This window comes from Epinephelus lanceolatus, chromosome 4 (genome assembly GCF_041903045.1).
Source record: "Epinephelus lanceolatus isolate andai-2023 chromosome 4, ASM4190304v1, whole genome shotgun sequence".
Lineage (NCBI taxonomy): Eukaryota > Metazoa > Chordata > Actinopteri > Perciformes > Serranidae > Epinephelus > Epinephelus lanceolatus.
In genome coordinates this window covers 33,562,920-33,588,386 of record NC_135737.1, presented here as the reverse complement: position 1 = coordinate 33,588,386, position 25,467 = coordinate 33,562,920, and the positions used below count along the sequence as shown (strand labels likewise).

Sequence of the window (25,467 nt, the reverse complement as noted above, 5' to 3'; positions counted from 1 at the left end):
ACAACCTAATTTTGTAGTGTTTGACCATCATTTTTTGGGGCTGTGATAATTTAACCAAAGCTGAATTTAAAACAGGAAGCAGCTCTGAAAATGGGAATCTGATACGTTTCATATTACTTTTATTTTCACTTTGATAAACTTGTGAAACTGTCTAACAATGGATGAGATGGTGCACAAAATGTGATACCTATGTAATGAATATGAAGACGAAATGATGTCCATAACTTAAAAAAATGTTATGATGTAGTCAGAGCTGGTGATAATGTCTGGTTGATGTTGGTGGAATATTTCTGTGTCCACACAGGGAGGCTAACACTATATTCCGAGGCAACTCACTGGCAGCACGCTGCATTGATGACATGATGAAGATTGTGGGAAAGAATTACCTGGCGGTTACCCTGAAGCCTGTAATAGATGAGGTATGAGTAACGAGGACACACACACACACACACATTCAGTGTAGATGTCAGAATGGGCATGAGTCACTGAGGTCAGTGTGGAAAACTGCACTTCAACAGCTGCTTTTCCACAACAAATAAGCAGATGTATTTGGTGGCTTTGGAGTTCTGACAGGGCACTGCATTGGTCACTTCCCTCTGAAACCCCTTTTCAAGAATTTCCTCTCATTGACTCACATTAATGTGAAGATCAGTGGTTCATTTGTGGCTTTTTGAGACCTGCACCTGCAAAATTAAATGACTTATTGAATGCTAATTTTAGAGCCTCAACACGCCTGTACTCTTAGTCATCATCTCCTGTTGTCCTTCTAATTTCAAGCGAACTGGAATAAATCCGCAGTTCCACACAACACAGAAACTCAGCCCTTGTTACTCATCACCTGACTCTAATTGTTTGTAATTTTTTTGTCCTTTTCAATCCTTCACAGATTTGTGAATCCAACAAAACATGTGAGATAGATCCGGTTAAACTAAAGGAAGGTGACAACGTGGAGGTTAACAAGGTAAATGTACATTGTACGTTTTACAAACCTGTCCACAGACAAGCACAACATACTTTTTTTTTTTATTATTGGTAATTCAATAAAGATATACAGAATATTAATAAACAAAGACAGAACCAGTAAGGACAAAAGGACAACCCCGCCCACCCATCAACTCGGGAACAAACAGAGAAAGCCAGGCCAGTCAAAGGAAATCTAATAGAGAAGAAAGACGACAAATTAATTAACATGTGTGACATAAGTAGGGGGAGTATAGCATGTTTCATTACAAATTTCCAGCTTCCATATTTGCCACAACAGTTAAAAATGGCTGCCAGGTGGCAAAGAAGCGTGCAGATGATCCTTTGATAAAACAACAGATTTTCTCCAGTTGTAAATGATACATAATATCCTTAATCCAGTGTCCATATATTGGAGGTGAAGAGTCCTTCCATTTACACAGGGTGAACCTAAGCAGAAATAAATAATGCCCGCTTGCACTCTACTTAGGTTAAAATCTAGAGGAGTTACTCCAAATATTGCCATGGACAAAGATAGGGCAACCAGCTGTCCAAAGATTGTTGAGAAAGTTTTGAATCTTAAATCCCAGAAATGAAACATACAGTTGGTCATAAAGCAGAATGTCTTGCCGCATTTCAGCTTCCACTGACTTCTCCTTACATCTTCTGTATCATCATTGATTTCAGCGGTCCTTACCGTCTACATATTAGTGTTCCTGTCTTTATCAAATGTACGTAAACTACAGCAGTACTAATGTTTGTTCCCTCTGCAGGAGAACCTTCAGGGTTATGTCCAGAAAGTCTTTTCCTCCATCACGCAGTCCAGCTCCAGCTGTCCCCCACTTATGTGTGATGTCTTCAGGTCACTGCGACACTTGGCCTGCAAACGCTTCCCAGGTAAATAAGCCTTCAGTGTGTTTTTGCCGCCACTTTGTTTGCGAAATTATCCTTCACACATTAAGAAAAGAAACTTCAAAACCAAGCAAAACAAAACCCATCTTGACCCACCACAGGCATGTAAATGTTCCTCCATCTGTGTTGTTTCCTTTGTTCCTCAGAAATTGTGCAGCAGTTCAGCAGGACACTAGTTTATTGTTGTAAAGGCACTAAATATGTTGACAGTCCTGGGCTCCACACCAAATTACTTTACAGTTCATTTACTAAGTTCTGTATATTTTTCACTGGCACGGTGGTGCAGTGGTTAGCATTGTCACCTCACAGCAAGAGGGTTCCTGGTTTGAACCCAGGGGTGGGGGAGCCCTTCTGTGCACAGTTTGCATGCTCTCCCTGTGTCAGCGTGGGTTTTCTTCAGGTACTCCAGCTTCCTCTCACAGTCCAAAGACATGCAGGTTAACTGGTGACTCTAAATTAAGCGTAGGTTGTGCTTATCGATTGAATGAGCTTGTGTTGTGAAGCCAGAATCAGTTGTCACCATGTTCCTCCTCTCTACAGCTGACCCACACGTTCAATACTCGGCCGTTAGCAGCTTTGTTTTCCTGCGGTTCTTCGCTGTCGCTGTCCTTTCTCCACACTCCTTCCAGCTCCGCTCCCACCATCCTGTAAGTGCACGGCCCTGGCACCGTTTTCATAAATATTTTGGAGAGCAAATTCACACATGGCCTCTACAGTGTACTGATGTCGCTGTACGTTTTTCTTCAATTCTAGGATCCTGAGATTTCCCGCACACTTACACTCATCTCAAAAACAATCCAGACGCTGGGCAGCTGGGGTAGTTTGTCAAAAAAACTGGTAAGATTAAGTACGATCTAATGTCCTAAACAGAATTTCTTTCATTTCTTGAAAATCTAATAAACAAAGCAGTTGAGTTAAATATAGTCTATTGTATAGTGAATGGCAAATACTGGTTTTTAAACTTTGATTGTTCAAACATTGTCACATGCACTATTTTAAAATCTGTCTCTTTTTTCTCTCTGTAGTCTAGTTTCAAAGAAACCTACATGTACGACTTCTTCAAATCATTCCAAGAAGACAAGTGTATTGAAAAAGTTAAAAAGGTATTTTGTTAATATACTGAAACGTCCAAAGAATGATAGTGTTAATATTTATTTATCATTTGAAATGGTGAAGGCTGAAATCTTCATCAATTCTGTTTTCCAGTTTCTTGATGAGATCTCGTCAAACGTCAGCAAAGAGTCCAGTGGGCTGGAGGACGCAGTGGTTCTCAAGGAGGGGTGAGTGTTCATTATGAGCCTGGTCAGGATCAGGAGGAAGAGGAGGCGACATAAAGAGTACAGCTTGTGTCTGCTGCCTCTTTTAACCACTCTTCCTTATGAGATTTAAGTGGTCTGTTGGGAGAAAGTGCAGAAAAAAAGTCACTGATATCACTGAGTGACAAAGGCTAAAGAAAGCTTCAGCAACTATAAAAATGAAATCCTTACCATGTGTGCTCAGTGGAAAGTTTAATTGTGCAGCAGTGACAGAAATCTAACCAGTAAGACTTCACTATAGCCTCATGTAATGTAATGTCAGTGATGCTGGCTGAGAATAGTTAGGCAGTCAAGTAAAGTTTTGCACCAGACACACATTTTACTGCTTAGAATTCAGTGGATATTTATTTAAAATCAGAGCGGAGGTTTTTCTTGATCCAGCTGGTCAATCTAATTCAAACAAAACCAAAAGAAGATGCTGAAAATAATAAATTTGTTTACCGCCTGTAAAACGTTGATCAGTTTTTGAACCTCTGTCTTGTGTGTGTCCTCCATAGGGAAGTACAGAAACGTGCCCAGGGCAGGAAACGCCTTGGCAAGAGAAACTTTAAAAAGCGATGGCTCAGAGTGACCAACAGGGAGCTCTCCTACCACAAACATAAAGGTGAGAACTCTCTCTATCATCTCGTACTCCAACCACATTTATTTCACCCAGAAATTGTAGCATAAAAAAGATGAACCTAACAGAAGATGGCCACATGCAGTGCTTCCTGTCACAGCATCATTCTCTTAAATTTACCACCAGATGGCACCAAAGTAAAAACTTTTCCAATCTTACACATAGAAGAAGTGCCTGTTAATAATGGTATGTTGTATATAGACATTAAAAGCCTCTGAAATGATTAATATTAAGGGGAAGCCAGCATATATTATTGTGTTGAACTGATTGGTGTGTGGTGACACAGTTTTTAGGGCTTTTTAAACTAAGTAAAATACCATCTTCTCAGGAGTACTCAAGAGAAAGGGTCAAAATATGTTTTACTGTCATGTGATTTATCAGAAATGGAGGATGTCATGATAAATTAGAGTACTTATCTTTTTTGACTGATCACTTGGGGCGTCCAGATGTGTCAGGCTGAACTTTTATCACTACTTTACTGCTTACAACAAACAAATTCTAGACGAGACGAAGGATTTCTATCAATAACTGAGTTGGTTTGTGCAATAAAAACAGTTTACATTCTCTGTGAAGATGTTTGTCAGCATTAAAAGTTGGATATTTGAGTGGTGCATGAAGATCTATTGACTTCTCTGTCAAAGTCGGGTTGTCAGAATTTTTTAAGAAAAGCGGTTGTATTTGAAACTGCGTACACACCTTTGAATTTGGTTTTGTTACATTTCTAGAAAGGCTCTGCCAAGATTACAGTCACATCTTGGTCAACGTTGGTTAGTGTCTGTCGCCCTAGTTGTTGCAGTATAGTCAACCTTTGTCTGCATTTTTTGGCGGATTCAGCTTGTTTATTCATGTCCGACAGTAAATTAAGTCGATCTGATTGACAATTCATCCCAGTGCACAAGAACCTCAAAAATCTGGAGGTGAGGAAAGCAAAAAAAAAAAAAAAAAAGTCAAGAAGTCGTAAGATCAAAACAAACCTGTTATATTAGGCGAGGTGTTGCCATGGAGCTCTTCAGCAGAAGCAGTTTGTGATGGTTTGCCATTTGTGTTATGTGCTAACTAGCTAACTAGCATATTGAATCTTGAGGTTTCCTTTTTGAATGAGGAATACAGACCGCCGCCGCTGGCATGTTGAATTATTTCCTCTCACGCAGGCACAGAACGTACTTGCTAGTTGGCTACTGGCTATAGTATTTCCCCTGTGTTCAAGTGCAACTTCTTGGCCGAGACACAGAGGACGTGAGGTGACGCAACAGTCAGCCTCCGTTGCTGCTAGTTTTTTGATGTTGGTTTGGTGTGTCTGGACCTGAAGGCCTATTAAAGAAACTGCAACTACAAGAGCTGTGACGAGCACTAAAGTCATGGATTTTATGTAGAAATAAGATCATGTCATGTTGACAAGGTCAAATCTGTGGGAATCTTTTTGATGGCAGAATTCCTGCTGTCTTCGATGGCAGCAAACATCACCATGTGAACATTCTGACAGTGATTGGCGCCAAGTGCAGTGCTTTTTTTTTTTGGGTTGTTAACCTGGAATTTAGACTGTGAATCAACAAATTTGATAGTTCGGAGCACGCTGCTAGCCTAAACATTCATTGTGGGAGGCAATTAACAAAAGCTGATTTCAACAGAAGTAAATAGCTGTTATTACTGTCAGGAATGAGAGATTGTTTTTCAGAAATGGCAGTAAAAATAAACATATCTAGAGCACTGTGACTTACGCTGTTAGAAGGCATATTGAAAGGTGTGGAAGACCTACAGTACACTCATTCACTTACACCTTCTTCTTATATTTTGTACTTACAGAAAAACCTAAAACATTAGAGTTGTTGATATTTCTGATCATCACTGTGAGTTATTCTTCACACGCATTTGACACAATGACTTCTGCTTTCCAGGGAAAGAGGCCCTCTGCATCATCAGTGTCAAAAATATCCAGGCAGTGGAGAAACTGGATGAAAGTGCCTTTAACCGCAAAAATGTAAGCCAATTCCCCTCAGACACCCAATCATCACTTCTAAAGTATTGGCCCCCTTTGTAATGGGAACTTTTCCCCGAGTTGAAAGTTTGATCTCAGATGCAATTTCCCACCACCCAGTCTTGCTAACAGAACAGGAGAGGAGATCGAGGTGGTGACAGAGTATAAGTAGCTGGGACTTCTTACAGACCACAAGCTTTCCTGGGATCAATGTGCCTGTGCGATTTATAAAAAGGTCCAACAGCTCATGTGTTTTCCCAGAATTATAAAATTTGTACTCCATTTTACAAATCTTTTATTGAGATCCTTTGTGACTGTATCGTATGGTGGTGTGGAAAGTCCACGGTCACAGAAACAAACCAGGAAAAACATTTTAAGACCTGTGGGAGTTGGGAAGAGTCTGATCTGTACCACCTGCACTTGACCAGGCTGACAGCGAAGGCAGACAAGCTGTGCCTGGAAACATCTCAACCACTTTCAGAAATATTCTTGTGGCAATTACCCAACTCAAGAAGCCACAGTAGGGTGACGTGCATTGTAGGGTTACGGTTGGGGTGACGTTAAGCTAACAAGTGGGGGTTAAGTAAGTTAAATTCCAAGTCCAATAAAGACGTGATTATTTATTGGTAGTCTCGTGAGATACATGAGTTGTTTTCACTCCTCTGTACCTCAAAGACCTGACATGCCTGTAGCCTGAAGCACTTTAGACATGGAGAAGTGTTGGGAAATGACACATATGAACAAAATGTCCTGGAAATTGTCCAATTTCATATAAAACAAAGTAAATGTCAGATTTGCGATGCCTGCAACATTTTACTTGTTACAACCTTTGGTCTGCTGTCACTGTAAGTGCAGCCAGACCTGTTTGTCAGTCTTTCACGTAAAGCTTTAGGAATTTGAAGGTGTCCTGGAAATAATCTTGGAAATGATTTCTATAAAGACTGTCAGGCCTTGGCCTTTAAACCGCTCTCTTTCTCTGGGGTCAGATGTTTCAGGTGGTCTACTCTGAGAAGCTTCTGTATGTGCAAGCAGGAAACTGTGTAGAGGCCAGTGAGTGGTTGGAGGTCCTGGGCCAGGTCAGCCGCTGCAACGAGGGACGCCTGTCCACCTACCATCCGTCTAATTACACCGGTGGAGCCTGGCAGTGCTGCAAAAACCAGAGTAACAACGCGCCGGGTTGTAAGCCCTGCACAGCGTAAGTGTTTGCATTAGCACCACGATGACAGGAAATACGTCGTCTACAAAGTATTTAATATTTTTGCTGCTGTTTTGTGGGACATGTGTTGTAGATTGCAATTAAGCCTTAATTAAAGTGCCCACCGCTGTTTTGAAACCCTGCCATTGGTAGTAAATTTCACCAGCCACCTTGATGCGGCTGCTGTAATGAAGACACTCACGGAGGGTAGAACTGGAAACAAACTGATATAAATTCTCTAAAATGGTTTACAGCAACTAACTGACTGTTTTACAGCAGCTGCCAGACGCTTGTTGCCATAAACCAGGCATGTCCAAAGTCCAGCCTGGGGGCCAATCGTGGCCCGCAGAACAGTTCACTTCAGGACGATCATACAATTTGTTGACATGGACCAAGTAGGAAGGCAGAACTGATACGTTTTCATAGAGATGGTAAATAAGCAAACAAACAGCAGACAGCAAAGTGGCGTTAAGTCAGCAGCGTGGCAGAGGAAAGTTGAATACTTTGTCACTGGAAGATTAAACTGTTGCGTTTGTCTATTTTGATGCAATAAGTGATTATCTAATCTGGCCCCCATTAAAACGAAGTTTGGACACTCCTGCCATAAACTGATTGACACATGCAAACCCGGAGCAACACTCTTAACACAGCATAGAAGAAATGTATCTTTACGTTTGAAGCTGTCAACAAATGATGTTTGCTTCTTTTTTTAAGGCTGACTTATTCTAATTGAAAACAGGATTGATAGTTTTTGCCGTGGTCTAATCTACTGTAGCTGTTTGACTGCGCTTAATACTCACTTTCATCCCAAATCTGAACAGAAACATTTCTACTGCATCATCTGTTCAGTCACTGTGCAGCCTCAGTGTGACGGCAGGTCGTTCACTGCTCAGTTCCACTTTCTCTTCGCCCTCCTGTGTATTTGTCCTTATTAAGTAAGTAAAAGTAAATAACTAAGTAAAATTTATTGATATAGCGCTCCTCGCAGACATAGGTCACAAAGTGCTTCACAAGGGCAACATACAACAAGAAAGAAATCACAGAGACAAAAGCTCGATCACCACGTGTCTCAAGGCGAGTGTGAGGGACAGACAACAAATGTATTTGATCGAAGAGAGCGAGCTGCAGAATACGGGTTATTTAATCCATAGAATTTACAGAGAACACACCCAGGGCTCAACTGGATCTCTGTTTTTTATTCTAAACAAATGAAAATATTGTTCCCCTGTCTTCTTTCTGCTGTGTTCTCCAGGATGAGATCCTCTTACACTTTTGTTCTCTCCTGTTTCAGCACCGTGCTGGCCAACCTGCAGCTGGACATAGACTGTGACCGGGAAACGGAGAGAATTTTCTCCCTCCTCTCCTCGAATGATACCAAGCTCCAGAACATGGAGGGTCAGTGTTTTTTCATGAGACACTGAATTTATTAGCGTGAGCAGGATATGATGATAACACGCCCCACAACACTATGAGATTCTTGGGGCGTTACACCATTGTTAGAGCTTGTGACCTGTAATAATTATTTATGCAGGCATGTGTTAATTATCTGTACATCACTGCACGTTGTGTGGTGGAAGTGAGGTAATGGTTTTCATTGGTTTGTCTCAACTCCAGCATGTTGGATTAGCAGTTAAAATAATGACTGTGAATTGAAAGTACTCACCTTAAAGGGATACTTTGAGTTTCAACCAGCTTTGTATCCTACCAGTGTATGTGGGAAGTATGTGTAGATTTACTGTGGTAAACTTCTCTCCATCTTACCAGCACTCAGATCTCTCTGCTCATCTCTCAGCTCAAATCTGTCGGATGAGAGATGTTAAGATAGTGACATCACAGACTAGTCTTGTGTCAACTAGTCCCATTACTTTTTTTCACCCCTAGAATTGGGGGACTGCAACGCTTTTGATTTCATGAGGTTGGACAGCATGTCTTGGGATTTATGTTATCAGGTATAGTCCAACCCTGGAGCTGCTCTGTAAAATGTTGTTTCCTCTACACAGATGCATGTGCCAGTATGGCAGTGTATCAGGGCCCTCAACGGGAGCAGGAGGAGTACTCCAAGTTCACCATTCAGGAACCCAAAGAGACCTTTCAGACACTCAAACAGCTCCGAAACATCATGGAGGAACTTCAGAGGCAGCACAACATGAGGAGTGACACCACGGCGCAGTACGGGAGCTTGTAAGTCAGTTTTATTTGTACTGTCATACATATGTAATGTAATGTGTTATGTATATGATTTGATTAAAATTTTTATGGCTGATTATTTTCACGTCATCAGTGTATCCAAAATCGCATACTATGCACTACATTCATATCATGTGTACTACAGTTCAGCATACTATTGTGTGAGTTAGCAGTAGCAGTGAGAACATCTTTGTCAGTTGAACACATGTAACCATAGCCCCTTTAAGGCTGCCTGTTCAGGGCAGGAATATCACACAGTTATGTCGCTTTGCCGTTCTGTATACAAGGTACAATCACGGAAAGAGAGGACACGACAGGGAGGTCTTGCCTTAAAGTTGCTACAGGCAGTAGTAACAGTACTGAAACAGTATCCGTATAAACAGGACAGCCTGCCAGACAGGATCATGGGACATTTTAACATGTTTATGTGTGCAACCCACTGTAGGAGATTTAAAAAGTAGGTGGTAGCAGTTAGCAGCTAACTCAAAGAAGAGAAGAGTGAGATTTGGGAGCTCCTAAAGGCCTTTGCACACTGAGTGGGCCGAATTCACAAAGAATGAACTGCGGCCGCTGATAGCACCTTGAATTGCACTTCATTTGCACCCGCAGTTTGCTCAGTCTTAACATCCTATTCACAAAGGATATTGCGCTAATGATATACCAGCGAAAACACGCCCACAGAGTTTGGCAGCTGAGTGCAGTTTGCCCCTGATTTCCCCCTGATTGCAATAAGCCACACATGGCAAAGTTTAAATGCTGGCTTTGCGCCAAGAACACCGTGGCAGAACAATGGCAGACTTTGTTTGGCAAAGTACTGAATACTGTATACCCTCATGTAGTGACGTCTGCTGGTGAGTCAGTCTAACAGTGTCGGATGGGTTGCGGCTGTGGATTTGACAAAGTTTGACCACTTTATCACTATTCCCTCTCACTTGTAGCTGTTTTTTCGTTATCTTATGAATTTAATATGAATTATGGAACCGTTTTTGTTCACGTTTGTTTCCCCCGTTTTGTAAAATAAATTATTGAAAGTTGTTTTTGAAGTGCGTGACAGAAGTGCGTTTCGAGAACGACCGCAGACTGTCACCTGTTCACCGCATCAATATCTTCGGATGCCATTAAAGTAATAATGATTATAATAATAATGTCAAAATATTATTTACAGCCTGATTTAACAGATGATCACTGCTGCCACGATCACTGGAAAGTCTGGGTGGGAGGCTTCCACAGAGGAGGGCCCAGTTTGCACCAGCTTTCTAAAGACGTTATTTACTTCACTCAAACTGCGTGTGGCTATTAGCGCTGGTGTTAGTGAATTAGACGTTGTTTATCAATGAGGCTCATTTGCATAGAAAGGGGCAATTTTTCTGCCAAATATATGCATATTACCTCATTTAAATACGCGCAAATAACACCGGAGCACCGAGACACAATCTGCTTGGCAGTGCAGTTAGTGGAGCATTTCACCCTCTGCAGGTGCTTTGTGAATTAGACGGTATCTGTTTGCTCCATTTTTACTGGTTTAGCGGCCACAAAAGCCACACAATCCTTTTGTGAATGATGAGACGAGATCAGCCACCATATAACAGGGATGGTAATGATCAGTACTGACACATTCATGCCATTGTTATTGTTTAGAAAGTGCTGCTGCTATGTGTTATGTCACACTAGAGGCCAACGTTGTTCTGTTACATTCCACACCTGTCATGCCTGTTTTGAGTCCGCAAAGCTGCAGTGTATAATTACGCACTGGTTCTGTTGTTTGGTTCTGTGCAAAAATGCAAAGGAGGCATAAAAAGAAGGGACTTCAAAGCAGTTCATGTACTGTTGGTTTCATACTAAGGTTTTAGACATACTCAAAAAAATCTCACATGCTGTTTTAATGTACTAAATAGCATGTTAGTATGTTGTGTAAATGACTTTGTGAAACAAACTTCTTTTTTCCCTGTAAATCCCAGTGACACACAACTTAACTTTATTACATTATTATAGCTGCCATCACTCAGACGTGGCTGCTTCTACTCACACAAATGTAAGGCACTCATCTTTGTTATCTTTTCTGTTTTAGGGACAACCCCATAGTAGGGAAAACCTCATAACCCGGGTAGGAAGGTGTGGCCTGAAACAGCCATACCAGCAGGTGTTGCTACACCACAGAGAGCCTGAAAGGGTCCTAACGGAGCCCCTGAGTTGTCCCAGAGAGAAAGCCCGCCGCGTGTCCAGGAGAAAAGTGAATGATACACCCTGACCTCCAGACATCATGAGTCCACTACAGCAGTGACCGCCTAAGAAGGGGAAGCAGAACAAGCTTCTCTCCTCAGCTCTTGAAATGAATGAACCCTTCGGTGTTGTCTTTGGCAGTACGTTGCCTCATCTCCTCCCCTCCTCTGGTCCCTCATAAAGAGACTCTCTCCTCGTCTTAATTTATGTCCTCTTGACGTCTACAGCTGTGTGAAAAAAGGCATCATTAGATGGTGTGTGAATAGGCTGCTAATTTTTTTTATTCACCCAATATTTTATATCAACAGCTGTGATGATGCTCTCCCAAATCTTTTAAGGTTTTGCTCTGATATCAGTCTTTAGAGCTGATTTGATAATCATCATCTTTCTGGAGGATCGTGCTCTGTCCGTGCCCCTTTTATCTCTCTCTACTCTCTTAGTGTCCTTCCTCTTCTGAACAAAACGTGTACATATATTTCAGAGGACAGTGAAGTAGATGAAACCGATCTGCCTTACTTTAATGGATGTTTCTTTCACATTAAATGCTGAGGGAATAATGCAGAAGCACTTTAAATATTTGGAGCACTCCAAATGGAAATGATTAGATACTTGGTATCAGCTCCCCCCATTTTGATCAGTTACATGATCTCGAGTACATTTTTTTGTTTCATTCCTGTACAATAACATTTATAGCCTGTAGATTTTAAAATATTTTTCTTGACCAAAGACAATTTCATAGGTTTGACTTGAAAAAAAAATTAATTAATGTATTTTGAATACAAATGTTTTAAAAATGGAGACAAATTATATATATAAATATATATTTGGTTTCTGTGTATGTTTTTGCTAACATATCCTTTTACTTTTTTGTGACTTAAAGGGTAACTTTGGTATTTTTCAACCTTGACCCTATTTGTCCATGTTTCTGTGTCTAAGTGACTAACTGGAACAACAGTTTTTGAACATGGTCCAGTATTGAGCAAGACTGCTGCACCTAGTAGCTGTGAAGCAGGCTGCAATGAAGCTGCTCAGGGCATTTGTGCACCATCAGTTTACGTTTACCAAAAGTGCTTGTTTTGCCACTGACAGGTTGAACAACATTATGGAAAGGATCCTTACAGCGATGGACCTTTTTGTTAGAGAGTAAGATCCTTTTTGTTTAACCAGAAACGGCCTCAAAATCACTATCACCAAAGCCACCAGACTCCTTTTACAAAAACAGTAATTTAAGGATGTCTGAAGCCGGCATATTTTCACATTTGACTGGGTGAATTGAGGGTTAATTCCAACCAAACCAGAGATGGTAATCGTTAAACAGTGGAAAGACTAACAAAAATGGTTTTTGTGAGTTATATTTTGTTTCTGTCCACTTTGAATGAAGTGTGTTTTACCATTATGAAATTAGTGTTTATTTAAATGGAGTCTGGTGCATTTGATGATGATGATGATGATTTCTGGTTGAACAAAAATGATCTCAGGGTGCTTTCAGACCTAGAGTTGTCTTGCTTTGGTCTGAATCAGGGACTAATCTTGTTACAAAGTTGTATAATTGCCTAGAGTTGGTTCATGTTCTCACGGCAGCATTTACAAGCAGACCAGATCAAATGTCTTGCACAAGAAAGCTGCTCTTGATTGGTCAGAATTTCCATGTAGGAAAAATCCAGGAAGTAAAGCAAACGGTGAAGAAGAGTACACTTGCAAGATAAATGTGACACTTTCTAATGTCACAATGGAGGGACAACTACGCAGGTTGATTTTAGCGCTGCTCATCATGGACTATATTGCTGTCATTGTTCATTTTAGTCAAACCATACAGTTTGAAAACGAGGTGCGGCTCCAACTAGAAAACAATGTTTTGATGCATTGGATGTGCTGAATGTGCATATTAAGGCAGTACAGGAGGAGGTGCACATTAATAATCCTCCAGGACTGTAACATGCTCATGTTTAACCCAAACAATGTGTCATGTGACTGCAGTTGGTTCGGATTAAGGTTGGAACATGTTCTCACCACAAACGAACCGCACCAGAGTTTGTTTGTAACCGGACTGAGACCACCTCTTCAAGCAGGTCTCGGCCCGGTTGTTTTGGTGCGCACCTGACTGCGATTGCTGTGTTCACACCTGCCCAAAGGAACCATACTTAGGGGGCAAAAACAAATGTAAGTTTGATTGAACGAACCAAACAGGGCAGGTGTGAAAGCACTCTTACTCTTTCATAAAAAGGACTATCGCTGTATGGAACAATGAGTCTGTCAGTGGCAAAAACAAGCACTTCTAGCAGATGTAAACTGATGATGCATGAATGCCCCGAGTGGTTACATCGCCTGTTTCGCAGCTGCTGGCTGAAGCGCTCTCGCTCGCTTCCTTTAGTCACTGAGGCACAAAAACATGAAAAAGGTCCAGGGTGAAACCTGCTAAAGTTCCCCTTCAAAGGCGAGCAGACTGCATGCGTTCAGTTTGGAATCCTGATAGCACATGATTGTGGTGTAGAGTTGTGTTTCCCTGTCATTGTGAATCGTACTGGTACGGTGTACATCAGATCTGTGCTGTCATGTTGAGAGCATTGCAACATATCTGTCGTGGCTTATGTGAGAAATGATGGAGGAAACGCAGAAAGGAATCAGTCAGACTAACAAATTACCCCCCGTCATCCCTGAATTAGTGTAGACAATCCCGGCAACTAACACTTTGTTTTCTTATTTTTCAAATCGGCAGCACTCCGGCTGTTTTACTTCAAAGTTTTGTGTGAAATGTGGCTTTGAGTTATCCACAAAGCTAGTTGCAGCACTCCACTGCCAAAACAGTCTAAAAAAAAGATAAATTTATTGACATAAACATTATCATGCTTTTAATGTAAGTCATATCTTGGACACATCTTTATCCTAACAGTCATATCATGCAGAAGCAGGGCTGCGTCTGATCAATACAGTAACAGATCTGCCTGCGTTAATTAAATCCATATCACAGGTTATCAGAGCCCATGATGTCTAAAAACTAAGATGTTTTTTTCCTCTTGGTCGAACAGAATTTAGTTAGTTATATGAAACTGAAACAAGCAACCAAATCCTTAAAATTTTAAGAACTAAACCAGCAAATTTTTAATGTTTTTATCGCTGATTATTTCTGTCGGTGGACTTATTGATTAATCAACAAGTCATTTTTGCGCTGGAGAAAACTTAGGAACAATCAAACTCTTGATTCAGTCCTGGTTTTATCTTTTTCTTTCCCATCATTTGCCCATTCGAACAATGAAGTGTTGAAAAAATACGAAAGAAACTTGAATTTATTTTAACAACAAAAGTTGTACATGTAGTGCTGATGATACAGGGTTAACCATGTTTTGTTTTTTTCTGTTTGCTGCCTGTTTTGTCTTTGGTCCGTCATATATTTCTAACATGCATGTCTTGTATATTTAACAATATATTTTTCTAGCAAAATGTTTTTGTACCTTTTTTTTTTTTTTTTTAACACTGATTTGATGTGTTGCTAAACTGCTACGGTACCTTGTTCTTTGTCTGCAGCGCTTTTTTTTTTTTTAGGCTTTTTCTGTCGTCCCTTTACTGACTGTACGTGGTCATAGCCGCTGCCGAACCTCCACTTGTTGATAGCTTATCGCAGTGTTGCTGAAGTGAATATCGTGCGTAGTGTCCCACAGAGCTGCAGCTGGCACTGATTATGCACACATGCAGGTTGTCGGTGAATGAGCTGCCTAATCAGAGCCACAAATACAACTGTAAGATGATTGATTTTAAGAAATTGATCATTGGATTAACTTTGCCTGTGCTTGTGAACACTTTCAGTTGGAAAAAAATGACTGGACCAAATTTCATCAACAGTATGTGGATATTAACGAGTCACAGCATCAAGTTATTGTTCTTGTGTAAGCTTGCATGTCATTGCTAGTTTTGATATGGGCCAGTGAGCTAGCGGTTGATGTCTTTTGGTTGTGTGCTCATTTTCATATGAAGGTGAACGTGTTTTCACTCCATCACTGAGTTATGCTTTATCTGCTTTTAATAAGGGATTTGTTTTCTCCATGTCTGCACGTCGTCTCTAAAATAACAGTCCTTGACAGCATGTGGATGAGATGCATGTGGAAACACGTGCAGCGGCCTGGTAGTAGTTGAAATACATTAAGCCACAGTAAAAATAAAAGGGAAAGGCTCATACTTGCTTTGATCTATCAGATTAATACATTAATCAAGGCCGACTCACATGTGATGTGTGTTTCTGAGCACTTAATATCAATTACAGAAAAGTCCAGGTTAATGCAAGAAAATGAATCAATTACAGGTGAAAAATTGCGAAACAATCTTCTTGTCCTGCCAATCCACTCACATCTGCTCTGTGACAGTCGCAGCACAGAGCATGATTAAAATAAACAATCTGTCAGAGGATTTCACGGGATGTTTTTCTGAAATATAAAAGCTCCTTCCTGTCCAGCGTATCTCCGACTCATCTCTTCTGAATGTCTCCATACTGCTTCGTTACAATGTCTGTTCTTTTTATACACATGAGATATTTTATTTTCCATACGTGGTCTTTTCTGTGTCCATTTGAAACGATTTACAATAAACACTTTGCCAGTTCTTCTCATATTTGTTGAGTATTTGTGCTTGTGTTGAAAATCCAGACATGATTTGATTTCACTTTATTGTCAGAAACAAATCTGAAAGTTGTCTTGCATCCAAGAACGTCAGCTGTTTCTTAAGACAACATTTAAACAAACAACAGAGCCATACTATAAATACTACACGTCACATTAGAGATTTTGGAAAATGTGGATGCAGTGCAACAAATTAATCATTCCTGCCTTAATTCTTCTTAGCATAGATTCAACAAGGTGCTGGAAACATTCCTCAGAGATTTTGGTCCATATTGACATGATAGCATCACGCAGTTGCTGCAGATTTGTCAGCTGCACATCCATGATGCGAAACTCCTGTTCCACCACATCCCAAAGGTGCTCTATTGGATTGAGATCTGGTGACTGTGGAGGCCATTGGAGTACAGTGATCTCATTGTCATGTTCAAGATGATCTGAGCTTTGTGACATGGTGCGTTATCCTGCTGGAAGTAGCCATCAGAAGATGGGTACACTGTGGTCATAAAGGGATGGACACGGTCAGCAACAATACTCAGGTAGGCTGTGGTGTTTAAACCATGCTCAGTTGGTACTAAGGGGCCCAAAGTGTGCCAAGAAAATCTCCCCCACACCATTACACCACCACCACCAGCCTGAACTGGATGGATGGATCCATGCTTTCATGCTGGCAGCTGTTTCATGTACTTGAAGATATCTACATAAGGGTGACATGACACTGTCATGAACCTGTCATAAACATTATGTGCATGTCATTAACATTTATGACTGCTGTCATTAAGTGTCATTTGGTTTTTGTAATGACAAGTTGACATTGTTTGGGCTGTCTTGATTATGACAACTAGACATTAATTAAAGTGACATTACCAGAAGATGTCTTTGTCATAATAACAGTAATAATCATTATGTCAGCTTGTCATAAACACACTAAGAGGTGCATTTCTTGTTAATGTCAAATGGTTACGACAAAGACATATTCTGGTAATGTCATCCTGGTTAATGTCAAGTTGTTATGACAAAGACATCTTCTGGTAATGTCATCCTGGTTAATGTCAAGTTGTCATAATAAGGACATCCCAAACAAATTTAATGTCAACTTGTCATGACAAAGACAACTTCTGGTAATGTCACTTTGATTAATGTCAAGTTGTCATAATCACGACAACCCAAACAATGTCAACTTGTCATTACAAAAACCGAATGACACTTAATGACAGCAGTCATAAACGTTTATGACATGTACATAGTGTTTATGACATTATAAGTAAAGTGTTACCGAAAAGAGTCTAGTTAAATGTCTGATGAGGTCTATCTGACCGTGGGAGTCGATTAACAGTGTGTGGATTATTTATCTAATAAAATATAATCTCTAGTTGTCATCACAGGTGTCTCATGTTACTTTGAGCTGCAGTGATGGAAACAAAGTGTAAAATATTAACGTTGTCACTGCGGACTAATAAAACTTGGATAATAAACTTTGTATAAGTGAAATCCTGCTAAAATCATGTGTTAAGCGTGTAAACGATCTCTGTGTTTGTTAGAGGCTCTGTTTAAAAACCAGTGGAAATAGAGCCCTGGAACAATGAAATTATCAGACTGGTCCCAATATAGAGAGGACTCACAAAATCACAAGGTCTTCACTAAAGGATGGTGCACAGAAAAAACAGTCCAAAAATACAAACAAAAGTTTCCAAAGGCTAGGGGCTTCAGCAGAATGCAAAAATACAAAATATCAGATCAAAAAAACCTGGAGAACACACGGAGGAAACTGCTAGAACATGTGCTCAAAAAACTGAGAACAAACTGGCACAGACAAAGGGCAGCAGGTGGACTAAATAGCTACACAAGGGAGGAGGGGCAATGAGGGACAGGTAATCACACAGGAGGGAAACACACAGGGGCGGATGGTGCACTTAAAACAGTCACGAAGTTGAGTGTGGAACTATGGACACGTCTCGCCCTCAATGGTCGCCATCTTGGCTACGTAGCGGAAGGAGAGGGACCACTTTTCAAACTGGAAATGGCGGCCGAGGACTGTGCGACCATGAACGTCGCTGCATTGTACAAATACATGTGTTTTTTGTACTAAGCACCACTATACTGTTGTCAGGTATAAGCCAGCAGTATGTTTATTGGGTTAATTTAGCAGTCTGTAATGATTTGGTACAGCAAACGATAACGTGAATGCTAATGCTAGTTTGCTAGCTAGCTAATTTGCGGTCGTCATTTCCGAGTGCACAACGGCCGTGTTTGGTTTGAGACAACACTACCCTGTCGAAATTCGCACAATACGCCAATGAGTATAGTGCACATAGTATACTAGATGGAAGTGTTCTGCTGTGATTTATCCTGGTAAAAAGTGAACTAGCGTAGTGCTGAAAACCCAGAGTTAACCTTGAAGTTCCCACGCTAACTCCAAATCCTGCTTCATAGCACCGACCTCAAGTTTTATTTTCGCTCACATTAAGCCCTTTCATCCCTGCTTATTCCCTACAAACAGCCCAGTATAAACAGATTCAGAGTTACGGTGAAACATGCAGAGATGACCCTGGTCTGCCCTTTTCTTTTCCTCAGCAACCCAGCTGCTTTTAAATAAACCTGCTGCACTTCAAAACAAAAAGCTGCGCACACTGTACGTGTCATACATAATGTGTTGGAAGGTTAGCAGCATTATGAGCACGTTTACTGAAAATTGATGAGCAGCTGTGAAAACACTGGCCCATGAACTTGCAAGTCTTTAAGATTTGTTTGGAATTAATTAGACTTAATACTTTAATCCATTCATTTTGTTTCCACCTTTGGCCTTAGTGCAGACTGAAAAGATGTGGCGCTTTGATTCCTCCAGACTCCTCTGAACACAAAAAGATTGATGGAAAGAAACAGAGGTTGGAGCCATTTGTTAGAGCTGATATGTTTGCAAGGTTTCCCTGTTAAGAACATAAAGGCTTAGGCTATAGTTGCTTCTGGGTGAAAAAGATACAGACAGTGCTGAGCTCTTAGTGCGTTCTCTCAGAAACACCTAATAAACTACACACAGCCTGTATCATTTACTGTCAGGTCCAGTACAACTTTATCTTCCACATTCTTTGAGTTTTAAGCTACCTGTGAGGAAAGCTGCTGGGAAGGAGAAGAGAAATAAAATATGTGGCAGGGAGAAAGGTTGGTGCCCTCGGTGTGAACATATATCAGAGGCCTCTGGGGCCCTGTGATGATATCCCACTCGCCCTCAGATGAATGTTGCAGACTGTATGCTGCCATGGTTGTTGTAAAGGCTCAGTCCTTCATATAACAGCATGGCTTTGTTTATTTCATCTCATGCACACAAAACAGAAAGTGACCCTTGGGTGGCCCCATGGGGTGAACAAATCTCTACTGCTGACCCAAAAAAACACATTAGACACCTTTAAAACAATCACATCCACAGGATTTATTAACAAAAAACAAGACAATAAAATCCCAGGCTGAGAGGCAGCAGGACCAGCAGTCCCCACACCTGAAGCCTGTCTCTTCTGCTGCTGGCACAGTAGCTCTCCTCCATGCCAGGTGCAATGCACCTCGTTAAGCAATGCAGCACACCTGGGCAGAGCCACAATGGAGGGAAAATGGACAGCAGCACAGAGCACATACAGCCGTAACACACTGTTATGTGTAACTGCAGCCTGACAGTGCCTTCAGCATGGCTGCAGACTCTTAGTGTTGTTAATATGTGTTGCTGAAAAGATGTTCAGACAAATATGTAGAGAAAACTGCAGCGAGGGGCTCGACAACACACAACATATTCCAAAAAGCAAGCTAAAAAACCCTTTTTTGTCTTGACTTGTCTTCACACATATGAATTAGTCACTGATGTTGGTGGTTTTTGACTCTCTGAGGTCACATGACCATTAAAATACAAAACAAGTTAAATATTTCAAATTGATCGATGGAGGTTTTGACAAGGAGAAACAGCAGGACAGAGTTTGAGGTTTGTTGGTGTTGGAGGTGGTGGTAAACCTTCGGGTAACATAGCAAATGATGTGCAGTAATGGTGGGCTCCCTGCAGCTTGTTTGACATCTGTGTGTTGTGGATGGAGGGGACTGAACCTCTAGTGTCTACAGAGCACAAAGACGCAGCGCTCGTTTTATTTGGTCTATTTGTATTTGATTTGACTGATTTCAATTTATTTTGTTCGCCTTCCCACACTGTGCCCTGTTAAAGGTTTAATGTATTTATGTGATGGCTCTTTCTTTGTTTAAAAGCTGCTACACAAATAAACCTGCCAGGCCTTGCTCAGGGAGACTCTTGGTGGAGGTCTCGCCCGGTCAGCGAGCAGCTGCTGACCCTGCACTCACACCTTCTTCAAGAGAGGAGACACTGTAATGCTATTATACTGAGAGAACATGGCATTCCTGTCTCCTGTCTAAAGGAATATTTCAACATTTTTGGAAATATACTTTTCCAAATTCTGTTAGTGTGAAGCTGCAGCCAGCAGCTCGTTAGCTTCACTTAAGTTTTCCTAGCTAGACTAGATGTGTATTCCAAATCCAAAAAACAAAAAGTCTCAGAGAAAAATAGAGAATTTAATAGTGTGTGGACAGATTTATTTGCTTTCACCGCTAATGCCGCAAAGTTAAAGCACCAAATTATTGTAGAGTAGTCCATACCCACTGAGTGCACAGTTGCCCACGTACAGTTTCACATGGTGTGTGTTTGGGATACAGGTCATCGGAAATTGCAGATTAAATAGTCAGCTGAACCCATTAAGAAGAACAATGTATTCAGACAGAGTTTTCGTGAATTTGATAGTCCGATTGCTTTATTGAAAGTACAGTAGTACCATTGCCAATAGTGGGATAGTTAGTGGGCTAAAACTGTACATTAGTAGTGGAGGTAGCACGTTGAAAGGCAGATAGTTGAAGTGTTTATATGTTGTATTGACTTAAAAGTGGGGCACACTGGTAGCTCACATGGGAAAGGTGTGGCTAGCCCTTGTTGCAGCAGCATACCATACCATGACTTAGTCATACCTAAAATTAGAAAAAAACAACAACATTGGTCCACAGGGGGAGCCACAGCGATCGGTCGCATTTTAGCCATTTTTAAGCATTTTTCTGTTGTTATAGCGCCACCCAGTTGCCAATCAGAGTTAAATTTCTCCAGTCACCTTGAGGCATCCTGTTCTACATATCTACCAAGTTTAGTAAAAATCCATATGGCGGGTAGGTCTAGATAAGAAATTAGCTCTCTAGCGCCCCCATTTTGTTTGATGGGGTCAATAATGGAGGGGTCCCCTCAGATTATGTGTGGTCATATGCCTACAAAGTTGTGTGGTGATCGGTGAAACCCTTGAGATGTTATACACCTTTATGTGATGAGCCATGCCCTCCGCAATATTCATTGCCTTATAGAAGCTCAGTTTTAGTAAGTTTTCCAACTTTTGCCAAGAGGGAACTTTAGATATTGGTCCCTAGATTATGTTCACCCAGTTTCATGCAGATCGGTCAAACTTCCTAGGAAGAGATCGATTATAAGTGTTTATCAAAAAATTCAAAATGGCGGAAAATCTATATAACTGGAAGTTATGGGTTCTTGAGGCAAATTTGTTCCTCATGAGGAGAGGCATCTCTGTGCAAAGTTTCATGTCTCTACGACATACGAGGCATGAGATATGCCCATTCAAAGTTTGCAATTTCAGTCGGTTGCTATAGCGCCCCCCTTTGGCCAACCGATGTAATATTGCTTCATTCATATCCTCCCATGACCCTCTACCACTGTGCCAAATCTCACATGGATTGACACTCATATATTAGATATGATCAATATATCCTTATTAACAGGCTATGTACCACAGTCGTTTAAGGTAGCTGTAATTAAACCTCTACTAAAAAAGCCCACCCTGGATCCAGAGGTGTTAGCCAACTATAGACCAATATCTAATCTTCCCTTTATGTCAAAGATCCTTGAGAAAGTAGTCGCAGACCAGATGTGTGATTTTCTCCATGATAATAATTTATTTGAGGAATTTCAGTCAGGATTTAGAGTGCATCATAGCACTGAGACAGCACTAGTTAAAATTACAAATGACCTTCTGATTGCTTCAGACAAAGGACTTGTCTCTGTACTTGTTTTATTAGATCTTAGTGCGGCGTTTGACACAATTGACCATCAAATTCTACTGCAGAGACTGGATCACTTAATTGGCCTAAAAGGTTCTGCACTAAGCTGGTTTAAATCTTATTTATCTGATCGTTTTCAGTTTGTTGACGTTCATAATGAATCATCCTTACGTACCAAAGTTTGTTCTGGAGTTCCGCAAGGTTCTGTGCTCGGACCAATCCTATTTACTCTATATATGCTTCCTTTAGGTCTCATCATTAGAAATCACTCTATAAATTTCCATTGTTATGCTGATGATACTCAGTTGTATTTATCGATGAAGCCAGAAGAAAGTAATCAATTAACTAAACTCCATAACTGCCTTAAAGACATAAAAACTTGGATGAGCACCAATTTCCTGATGTTAAATTCAGACAAAACTGAAGTTATTGTTCTTGGCCCCAAACAACTCAGAGACTCTTTATCTGATGACATAGTTTCTCTAGATGGCATTACTCTGGCCTCTAGCACTACCGTAAGAAACCTCGGAGTAATATTTGATCAAGATTTGTCTTTTAATTCTCATTTAAAACAAACCTCACGGACTGCATTTTTTCATCTGTGTAATATTGCGAAAATTAGGCCTATCCTGACCCGAAAAGATGCAGAAAAATTGGTCCACGCTTTTGTTACCTCTAGGCTGGATTACTGTAACTCTCTATTATCAGGTAGCTCTAGTAAGTCCTTAAAAACTCTCCAGCTAATTCAGAATGCAGCAGCACGTGTACTAACAGGAACTAAGAAACAAGATCATATTTCTCCTGTTTTAGCTTCTCTGCACTGGCTCCCTGTAAAATCCAGAATTGAATTTAAAATCCTACTGTTAACTTATAAAGCTCTAAATGGTCAAGCTCCATCATATCTTAGAGAGCTCATAGTGCCATATTATCCCACCAGAACACTGCGCTCTGAGAACGCAGGGTTACTCGTGGTCCCTAAAGTCTCCAAAAGTAGATCAGGAGCTAGAGCCTTCAGCTATCAGGCTCCTCTCCTGTGGAATCATCTTCCTGTTACGGTCCGGGAGGCAGACACCGTCTCCACATTTAAGACTAGACTTAAGACTTTCCTCTTTGATAAAGCTTATAGTTAGGGCTGGCTCAGGCTTGCCCTGTACCAGCCCCTAGTTAGGCTGACTTAGGCCTAGTCTGCTGGAGGACCCCCTATAATACACCGGGCACCTTCTCTCCTTCTCTCTCTCTCTCTCTCTCTCTCTCTCTCTCTCTCTCTCTCTCTCTCTGTCTCGTATTCTATTACTGCATCTTGCTAACTCGGCCATTCTGGATATCACTAACTCAGCTTCTTCTCCGGAGCCTTTGTGCTCCACTGTCTCTCAGATTAACTCGTATCGCAGCGGTGCCTGGACAGCGTGACGTGTGTGGTTGTGCTGCTGCCGTGGTCCTGCCAGATGCCTCCTGCTGCTGCTGCCATCATTAGTCATTAGTCATACTTCTACTGTTATTATACACATATGACTATTGTCACACATGTATACTGCCAGATATTAATACATACTTTCAACATATTGTACCACAGTAGCCAGAACTATAACTATAATATTATTACTTTCAATAATGTTGTTGTAAGCTACTGTCATTACCTGCATCTCTCTCTCTGTCTCTCTCTCTGTCTCTCTCTCTGTCTCATTGTGTCATGCGGATTACTGTTAATTTATTATGCTGATCTGTTCTGTACAACATCTATTGCACGTCTGTCCATCCTGGAAGAGGGATCCCTCCTCAGTTGCTCTTCCTGAGGTTTCTACCGTTTTTTTTCCCCGTTAAAGGGGTTTTTTTGGGGAGTTTTTCCTCATCCGCTGTGAGGGTCATAAGGACAAAGGGATGTCATATGCTGTAAAGCCCTGTGAGGCAAATTGTGATTTGTGATATTGGGCTTTATAAATAAAATTGATTGATTGATTGATTGAAGTCAGTGAGGAGAAAAACGTAGAACAGAGACACACACCCGCAGACAGAGTTTTCATCATTATATAGTAAGATAGCCACTCCAGAGTAGCAAAGTGTAATAAATGAATGCTCATTCAGACCTATTAGTAATGTTTATAGACTAATTAAGACTTAATAGGCTGTGTTACCTACATCATAAGGCTCAAATATGTTTTGCAGCTCCAGACAGATTTTTCTTTTTTAGTTTTTGCCCAAAAATGGCTCTTTTGATAAAGGTTGACGACCCCTGGCTCAGCACAATGACTGGAAACAGGTGGGAGCAACGAGCCCACCTCTGCCTAAGAATAGCAAAATTTGCCTACCACTTCCTCTAAAGGTCACAAATTAACATGACATATCTTGCTTGTTTCATTTGTGTGAAACAACAATGTGCCGAACCGTTTTATGCTCAGGAGCAGTAACAACGGTTACGACATTCTAACCTTAGTTCCTAGAATTGAAGACAGTTTGTGTTGCCACATGTAACGATGAGAAAAAGCCAAGTTTAAAACAGCCCAAGCTGCTCATTAGTGGCATTCCAACCCAAAAAAACACTCTGACCCCTACACAGAGGTTAAAACAGGAAAAGAAGATTCACATGCTGAGTTAATAATGAGAGGAAGCTTTAATGTAATGTTCCATACAGTGTGGTTGAAGTCTAATGTATGCACGCTGTTCAGTGATTGCGTCCACGTGTGCTCGAATAATTCTACATCTTTCATTTCTTTAATGTTTTTGATCTTTTATTTCTCTTGTGCTGTGTAACTGTTCTTTGTCAACATTATGTGGCTTGCCAGATTTTGCAGACTGAGCACTGAGGATTTAGAGAAACAGTTTGACAATTTGGGAAATGCACTTATGTACTTTCTGGAGAAAAAGTTGGATGAGAGGATTGATACCACTCTTGTATTTGAATATTGTATCTAAATATGAGGCTATAGTCAGCAGCTGGTTAGCTTAGCTTAACCTAAAGACTGTGGGCCCAGCTGGCCACCAACTGTGTAGAGCGCATCCCAGCTGACATTGGGTGAGAGGCAGGGTACACCCTGGACAGGTCACCAGACTATCACAGGGCTGACACATAGAGACAGACAACCATTCACACTCACATTCACACCCACGGACAATTTTAGAGTCACCAATTAACCTGCATGTCTTTGGACTGTGGGAGGAAGCTGGAGTACCTGGAGAAAACCCACGCTGACATGGGGAGAACATGCAACCTGTGTGGACCCCACAGTATATAAGGAGGTGGATTCTCATGTCTGAAGCTGTAGCTTCATATTTACTGTTCAAATACAAGAGTGGTATTTCTATAGATGTTGACAGCTAAGGCATCATGTTGATAAACAAGTTTTTATCTCAGCATTTAGAGCTGATCCAGGTCATAAAACGATATC

At 40.9% G+C, this 25,467-nt stretch overlaps 1 protein-coding gene across 1 annotated transcript in view; it reads left to right on the top strand.

Annotated features, from left to right (window-relative positions):
- Nucleotides 1-15,983, top strand: part of rasa2 (RAS p21 protein activator 2) — a 46,291-nt gene extending 30,308 nt beyond the window's left edge. The window contains exons 12-24 of the mRNA XM_033631365.2: nt 305-419; nt 887-961; nt 1,734-1,857; nt 2,413-2,519; nt 2,626-2,709; nt 2,898-2,975; nt 3,079-3,152; nt 3,686-3,792; nt 5,703-5,785; nt 6,769-6,977; nt 8,269-8,372; nt 8,978-9,158; nt 11,233-15,983. Of these exons, the coding sequence (XP_033487256.1) occupies nt 305-419; nt 887-961; nt 1,734-1,857; nt 2,413-2,519; nt 2,626-2,709; nt 2,898-2,975; nt 3,079-3,152; nt 3,686-3,792; nt 5,703-5,785; nt 6,769-6,977; nt 8,269-8,372; nt 8,978-9,158; nt 11,233-11,263 (1,372 nt within the window). The 3' untranslated portion in view covers nt 11,264-15,983. The remainder of the gene's footprint in view (nt 1-304; nt 420-886; nt 962-1,733; nt 1,858-2,412; nt 2,520-2,625; nt 2,710-2,897; nt 2,976-3,078; nt 3,153-3,685; nt 3,793-5,702; nt 5,786-6,768; nt 6,978-8,268; nt 8,373-8,977; nt 9,159-11,232) is intronic.
- Nucleotides 15,984-25,467: the final 9,484 nt, after the last annotated feature.